This window comes from Myotis davidii, unplaced genomic scaffold (genome assembly GCF_000327345.1).
Source record: "Myotis davidii unplaced genomic scaffold, ASM32734v1 scaffold573, whole genome shotgun sequence".
NCBI classification, from domain to species: domain Eukaryota; kingdom Metazoa; phylum Chordata; class Mammalia; order Chiroptera; family Vespertilionidae; genus Myotis; species Myotis davidii.
Genome location: NW_006285997.1, coordinates 4,446,519 through 4,454,807, shown reverse-complemented (window position 1 = coordinate 4,454,807; position 8,289 = coordinate 4,446,519). Strand labels below are relative to the sequence as shown.

At 40.8% G+C, this 8,289-nt stretch overlaps 1 protein-coding gene across 1 annotated transcript in view; it reads left to right on the top strand.

Annotated features, from left to right (window-relative positions):
- BBS9 (Bardet-Biedl syndrome 9) overlaps positions 1-8,289 on the top strand; it is a 313,602-nt gene that overhangs the window by 6,623 nt on the left and 298,690 nt on the right. Inside the window, exons 2-3 of the mRNA XM_015559690.1 lie at positions 1,248-1,370; positions 6,989-7,139. Coding sequence (XP_015415176.1) covers positions 1,259-1,370; positions 6,989-7,139 — 263 coding nt within the window. The 5' untranslated portion in view covers positions 1,248-1,258. The remainder of the gene's footprint in view (positions 1-1,247; positions 1,371-6,988; positions 7,140-8,289) is intronic.

Genomic DNA, 8,289 nt, shown 5'->3' with positions numbered 1-8,289 from the left:
TTAAAATTTATTTTAATAGAAGAATATAATGGTGCCCTAACCGGTTTGGCTCAGTGGATAGAGCGTCAGCCTGCGGACTGGGGGGTCCCGGGTTCGATTCCGGCCAGGGGCATGTACCTTGGTTGCGGGCACATCCCCAGTGGGGGGCGTGCAGGAGGCAGCTGATCGATGTTTCTCTTTCATCGATGTTTCTGGCTCTCTATCTCTCTCCCTTCCTCTCTGTAAAAAATCAATAAAATATATTTAAAAAAAAACAAACAAAAACACACACACACACAAAAGTTATGTAGTGATTTGTTGATGAAAATGTGACTAGAGGCTTGTAGCAGCCCTTGAATTTTTCCTAGGACAGTGGTTCAGTATTTGCTAATTCAGTGCTTGTGACATTGGAACATAACTTTTTTTGAATAAGGAGAATTGACTGCATTTCCTGTTATCTTTTAAATCCATCTAGCTTTCGGGAAAGCCTCACTTATGGTACATTTACTCTCCTGGCATCCCAGGGCATGTGATGTTTGTGCTGTAATTCAGAAGGTCCAATGGGCTTTCACAAGCACCATATCAATAGCTCAGTGGTAGGTATGGTTGGCATATCCTCACTCTAGCCGAGGAATCAAAGCATTAGAGAGCCTCTGTGGGTTGCCTGAGGACACACAGGTAGTGCTGTAGATGGACCTATAACCCAGTTTTCCTGCTTCTTTTTTGGTGTGAATTTCCCTTTTTCATTTTGCCTTTATATAGTTAGAATGGGAAAGGGAGTGAATGCTTTTTGAGGACCTGTAATGTACAAGTTCCAGTGTTAGTCCTTTGGTCTCATTTGCTCTTCTCAGCGACTCATTGTGGCTGGAGATGCTGCAGTCTTTTGTGATAAAAATGAAGGGAAATTCAATATTTTGCTAAGGAATTATGTGCAAACTAGTGATGGTAGAATTTTAACCTCCAAATAGTAGTTTCTGTTGGTGCTTCATGCAGTTGTCTACAAAATCTTCCAGAAGAGAGAACAGGCCCAACATAAATGTATAATTTTTTATCCTGGCTTTTCAAAGGTCCTTGCAAAATATCTGATTAATGCTTCTGGCCATTTAGATTTGTGGTTTCACATGTGCCCACAAAATACAAAAAAATCAAAGTTAATACAGGAATGTTTTTCTCAAAGTTTTCCAAGTTTAATTTGCCTTCAGAGGTAATTAATTCATAATTCATGGTGTGAAGTGGATTTTTACTGTGAACACATGTTTTCTTTTTAGAGTGAACGAAAATGTCTTTATTTAAAGCCCGTGATTGGTGGTCTACTGTTCTGGGACAAAAAGAAGAATTTGATCAAGGCTGTTTGTGTTTGGCTGATGTTGATAATAGTGGAAATGGACAAGGTAAGTAAATTATGACCCTGCATCTTAGAGCAAAGCGTTACAGAGATGAAATAAAAACAACTTCCTTTTAAAATATGTACTTTTATGGGACTTCTGTGAACTGTCATAATTATGCCCTTATTTTGAAGGTAGTTTTCCTTATTAGTGATATTTAGGTAGCTACTGTGTGCTGGAGCTCAGAAAAATACTATAAGACATCATTTAAATCGTTTCCTGTGAGGCCACAGCCCGTGTGGCCTGGGTTCAAAGGCCTGGAGAAAGGGCTGATATGAAAATTAATACACAAAACAAGAAATATAAATTTGGAAATTATGGGGGAAGCCAGCTGTGAACTTAGTTCAAGGGACTAAGCTCCACTGAATCTCCTCACCCATCTTCTTTTTATTTACTAGAATACACAATTGCCTTTTAGGAATGCAAACAGGCATATCAAAGGTAATGTTTAGTAAACAGTGAAAGGATTATCAGGTTATGGTGGGTTGCCTTTGGCCATTGAGTCAGCAGCAGGTAATAATCATGCAGACATTCAGCCTTCTGAATATCAAAGCCCTATTCAGTCTTCTGAGGGGACTTCTCCCATTTGTATTAATTGCTGTTGTTCTTGGCTTCCAGCAGTTTCCATTTGTTGTAAGATTAGTAGAACTGGAAAAATATTTAGAATTTTGAAAAAGCTTTTTTAAGAAATTATTTGAAAGAAAATAAAATAAAAATTGTTATTTTTATTACTTATTCATTTTTTTATCCTCAAGTATTGGTTGTCACATAATAAAACAAAATATGAAGCTTAGAACTGGATCACTTGGCCCTTTCTCTTTTTTTAAATTATTTTATTTTTTTATTGAGAGAGAGAGAGAGAGAAGCATTGATTTGTTGTTCCACTTATTCATGCATTCATTGGTTGCTCCTTGTGTGTGCCCTGACTGGTGATTGAACCATAACCTTGGCATATCAGGATGATGCTTTAACCAACTGACCTACCAGGTGGCCAGGGCCCTTTCTCTTATCTCCTCCCAGTTCGAAATGCTTGCATCTCTTAATAGCCAGCATTCTCTTAGATCTGCAGTTGGGCTCAACACATTCAAGCCTCGGCACAATCTTCTTTGTAGTTTTAGCCTTTTTGCAGAAAATCCACCTAGTCTGCCCCCCACAACCAGTCTGCTTCCTGTCATAATGCCACTGTCCCTGCCCATACAGAGAATCCTTGCCCTTCTTGTACTGTGTTACTTTGTGGGGTTGATACTTGCCACATTCTTATAGAAAGTCCAGCGGATTTGCCCTGGCCAGTGTGGCTCAGTTGGTTCAGTGTCATCCAACAAACTGAAAGGTTGCTGGTTGATTGTGGTCAGGGCACATGACCCGGTTGCAGGCTCCATCCTCAGTCAGGGGCGTGCAGGAGGTAGCCGATTGATTGAAGTTTTCTCTCTTCCTCTCCCTTACTCTCTCTCTAAAAATCAATGAAATATCTTTAAAAAAAAGAGGAAAGTCCAGCAGGTTTAAGAAACATTTATCATGTTTGCTAGAGCACTGTTGGCATGGAAAGCAAATTACATTCTTTTTAAATTGAATATGAAAGCCAATCATACAAGAATGGAGAAATTATGCAAGCTCGATGTTTTGGTAGAAAATAATTGTTAAATCATTGCTTTCGTTTTCATAATACTAGAAAAACATTCTATTTTATTCTTATACTAGAGGCCTGTTGCAGGAAGATTCCTGCAAGAATAGGGCTTCCTGCGGCTGGAGTAAAGCAGAGAAGGGCTCCCTTCTCTGCTGCCTTGCTCCCTCCCGTGTCTGCTGCCTTGGCTCTGCTCCCATCTCTGCTGCCTCAGCTCCCTCCCTTCTCCGCTGCTTTGCTCCCTTCTGCAACGCTTGGCTTCCTTCTATGCTATCTTCAGTCTTTGCTCTGTGCCTGTGTATGCAAATTAGTCACCATGTTGTGTTAATTTGCATACTCACTCTGATTGGCTGGTGGGCGTAGCAGAGTGACACCAATTTGCATGTTTTTCTTTTATTAGTGTAGATTAGTTGCTCCTCTTTGCATCTTCATATTTTTAAAGTGGTCTTTAAAACATTTTAGTTCTATATCATTGCTATTTAAGATTTGTATTTGGTTTTAATGATTTATAGTCATGAGCTTTTTTTTTGTAATCTGGATAGTCATTGACCTCTTTTTTTCAAAATCTTTATTGTTGAGATTATTACTGATGTCCCTCTTTTTCCACCCCCATTGCCTCCTCCATCCAGGTCTCGCCTCACCTCAGACCTTTGCCACCCTATTGTTTGTGTCCATAGGTAGTGCATATATGCATATAAGATCTTTGTTTAATCTCTTTCTGCCTCCCCAACCCCCTTCACTCTGAGAATCATCAGTCTGTTCCATTTCTGTGCCTCTGATTCTATTTTATTCACCAGTTTATTATGTTCATTAGATTTCTTATTCATTTATTTTAATTTTTAGATTCAGTTGTTGATAGGTGTGTATTTGTTGCCATTTTGTTGTTAATGTTTTTGATCTTTTTCTTCTTCTTCTTCTTCTTAAAGAATACAAATACCCTTCAACATTTCATATAACACTGGTTTGGTGGTGATGAACTCTTTTAGCCTTTTCTTGTCTGGGAATCTGTTTATCTGACCTTCAATTCTAAAGGATAGCTTTGCTGGGTAGAGTATTCTTGGTTGTAGGTTCTTGCTATTCATCACTTTGGATATTTCTTGCCACTCCCTTCTGGCCTGCATAGTTTCTGTTGAGAAATCATCTGACAGTCATATTGGCATTCTTTTGTAGGTAACTAACTGCTTTTCTCTTGTTGCTTTTAAGATTCCCTCTTTGCCGAAACCAGTTTGGCTCAGTGGATAGAGCATCGGCCTACGGACTGAAGGGTCCCAGGTTCGATTCCGGTCAAGGGCATGTACCTGGGTTGCGGGCACATCCCCGGTGGGAGATGTGCAGGAGGCAGCTGATCGGTCTTTCTCTCTCATTGATGTTTCTGACTCTCTGTCTCTCTCCCTTCCTCTCTGTAAAAAATCAATAAAATATATTAAAAAAAAAAGATTCCCTCTTTGTCTTTAGCTCTTGGCATTTTAATTATGATGTGTCTTGGTGTGGTCCTCTTTGAGTTCCTCTTGTTTGGTACTCTATTTGCTTCCGGGACTTGTAAGTCTATTCCCTACCTGGTGAAAGTTTTTTGTTATTATTTCTTCAAATAGGTTTCTAATGTCTCACTCTCTCTCTTCTTTTGGCACCCCCATAATGTGAATGTTGGTATGCCTGAAGTTGTCCCAGAGGCTCCTTATACTGTCTTCATATTTTTTGATTCTTTTTTCTTCTTGCTCTTCTGGTTGGGTGTGTTTTGCTTCCTCATATTTCAAATCATTGATTTGATTCTCAGAAACCTCTACTGTACTGTTGAGTCCCTGTATATTATTCTTTATTTCAGTCATTGTATACTTAATTTCTGACTGGTCCTTTTTCATTTTTTTGGAGGTTTCTAGAAGATTCTTGAGTAACGTTATAACTGTGATTTTGAACTCTATATCCATTAATTTGCTTTCTTTCATTTGTAACATGTTTCTTTGTCTCTGCATTTTGGCTGCTTCCTGTATTTGTTTCTATGTATTAGTATTGGGTAGGGCTGCTATATCTCCTTGAGTTGGTAGAGTGGCCTTGTGTAGCAGGTGTCATATAGAACCCAGTGGCTCAGCCTCCCCAGTCACCTGAGCTGAGAGCTCTAGGTTCACCCCTTTGTGGGCTGTGAGAACAGTCTTGTTGTAGATGAGATTTGATTGCTGTTGGTGTCACTGGGAGGAATTGACCTCCAGGCCAATTGGCTGTGAGGACCAGCTGCAACTACAGTAGGGGAGCTGCTATGCAGGAGACACCGCTATGGAGCAGGACTTGCTTCAGTGGGGCTTTGGTGCTCACTGAGTCTGCCCCTTGAGTGTGTTGCTTATGGATGTATAGAATTGTAATCTGGTATTGTCTGACACTGTATACTGGCTCTTGGGTCTTCAGGGAGGTGCAAAGTCAGCCACTGCCTGGGGCCACCCAGTAGGAGCTACAGAGAGATATGCAGATTGCTCCTCTTTGTGTTGGGTTTGGAAGTGCCCAGATGAGGCCCAGCTCTGAAGCAAGGCAGGCTGGTGCTGGTGCCAGGTCTTGGGCCTTTTATTGATAGGTTTGGGCTCCCTGACCCAGCTTCAGCTTGTTTGAGAGATTTTAGCCTGAGCAAGGACAGGCTATTTATGCACAAAAGCTGCTGCACACAGCTTGGGTAGGGTTGTAAATTGGATGAGGCAGGGTCTTAGGGAATCACCAGGGTGAAGCAAGCAGAAATGGCTGCCAGTCAGCCCCGCCACCTGACGGAGGAAGTCCCAGCACAGGAACAATGATCCCTGTGAGCACCTCTATCTGAGAGAAAGCCACCCTGGAATTCCAGCCCTGATGCCAGACAATCCAGTTCCTTCTCGTATGTGTCTGTGTCCCCCAGAGCCTTGTCCTGGTGCTGGAGCTCAGATGAAATGGGACTTTGTAAGTTCAGTTTGTGGTGCCTGCCTTTTAAGAAGAACAGGTGGGTCTCCAGTAGCCTCTGTGTCACTAAGCCCCAATCCCCACTGGTTTTTACAGCCCATAGTTCTTCCTGCCTATAGGGACTTCTCTTCCCAGCTCTGGGACCCTGGGCTGGGGGTCTGGTGTGAGGCTGGGACCCTGTCTCCCCCAGGTGGTCTCCACAGAGACGATCTCCCCCTTGATTAAAAAAAGTGGCACAGGTGGGTGCCAGACCAGCCCGTTCCATGCCTCCTTACCTCCTACCAGTCTCATTGTGCTTTCTTCTTTACTTCTCTAGTTGTAGGACTTCCATTCAGCCAGCTTTCCAGTGGTTCTGGATGATGGTTGGTCTGTATTTTAGTTGTAATTTTGATGTGGTTGTGGGAGGCGGTGAGTACAGACGTTTACCTATGCTGCCATCTTCAAATCTCTCAGTCATTGACCTCTTAAAAAGAATGATTTTTTCATTTGGTGTATGTAAGTATTATCCCCTTACATTTTCCTTACTTTTATTTTTCTTGCCTATAACGAAGAGTGGAATCTGGGGGACGGGGTGAAAGGAGAAAATTACATTGCTCAGGAAGAGTGTGAGGTACTGAAGTGTAGTGAGCGCCTACTAAATTGTTTCTAAGGAAAACCTGGGCCCTGCCCTCTCAGTGATAGGACCTGGGAAGGCCTATTCCTCAAAGATGATCAACCCTGCCTGGCCAGTATGGCTCTGTGGTTGAGCATCGACCTATGAGCAAGGAGGTCATGGTTTGATTCCCAGTCAGGGCATATGCCTGGGTTGCGGGCTCAATCTCCAGTGTGCGGCGTGCAGGAGGCAGCCGATGAATGAACCTCTCTCATCATTGATGTTTCTATCTCTCTCTCTCCCTCTCCCTTCCTCTCTGAAATCAATAAAAAAAGAAAAAGAAAAAAAGATCAATCCTGCCTCCTGCTCAGCTCTTTGTTAAAGCTATGCTTCCCCTATTATTTGACAACATAAAAGAGTAATACCATTAGAAAGTTTATTTCCAGATTTTGTCACTGTTTGTTTCTTTCTAATTCTTTTTTTCAAATTTCTCTGCAGATAAAATAATTGTGGGTAGCTTTATGGGATACCTACGAATCTTTAACCCCCATCCTGTAAAAACAGGAGATGGGGCTCAAGCTGAAGATTTGCTTCTAGAAGTTCAGCTACGAGATCCAATACTACAAGTGGAAGTAGGAAAGTTTGTTTCGTAAGTACAGCCTACAAATTCTGGGATTTTATTTGACGCGGAGTGTATCAATCCCTCACTGTGTCACATTTGTGAATTCTTCAAAGAAAAAAAGACTATTCATGAATTGAATATATTTTCTGAATATTGTCACCTAGGTGCTCCTCATGTACTGAACACTTTTTAACATGGAAGCCTGTACATTTAAGATAAACTCATTTAGGACTTTTTTTTTTTTATAGTAACAGATCTAAGATGCCTGATGTATCAGAAACTTAAGGGACAATAGTTAAGCTTTTGAAAATAACCAAATAAAGAAATAGAACGTATTCACTTAAAACATTAAATGTCCAGGTTATATAAATGTCTCTTTAAATAATTAGACAAAGTAGCAGGTATGCTACTTGGCATATAACTTTGAAGCTTTAAAATGAATTACTTGTTTGGGGTAGAGAGGTTGGTCCTTAGTTTCTTTACTTTTTAAAAAAAATAAATATATTTTTATTGATTTCAGAGAGGAAGGGAGAGGGAGAGAGAGATAGAAACATCAATGATGAGAATCATTGATCAGCTGCCTCCTGCACGCCCCCCACTGGGGATCGAGCCTACAATCCGGGCATGTGCCCTTGACTGAAATTGAACCTAGGACCTTTCAGTCCACTGGCTGACGCTCTATCTACTGAGCCAAACCAGCCAGGGCAGTCCTTAGTTTCTTAAAAGAAGCCACATCAACCCATAAAGTTAAGTCTCCCCTTATAAGAGCTTTGTTTCAAAGTACTTTATGCTTTTAAATCTAATTTATTTTAGAAAACTGTTTATTAGTTTGCACTTTGTTTAATATGTCTGCTTTTTATTTACTGATGATATTGCGGATTTTGTGTTATTGTCATACATGAATTTTCTTGAAGTAAGCCTGCATTTCTTTTTAAAAAATTAAATTTATTGGATGATATTCGTTAATAATTATAGGTTTCAAGTGTATAGTTCCATGATATATCATTTGTATATTGCATTGTGTGCCCACCACCCAAAGTCTAGTCTCCCTCTGTCACCATATATTTGACTCCCTTTACTCTCTTCATTCTGCACACCCCCCTTTTATTTCTGTTGTCTGTGTCTGTGAGTCTGTTTTGTTCACTTGCAGCTTTCTGTTTTGTATCCCACACATGAC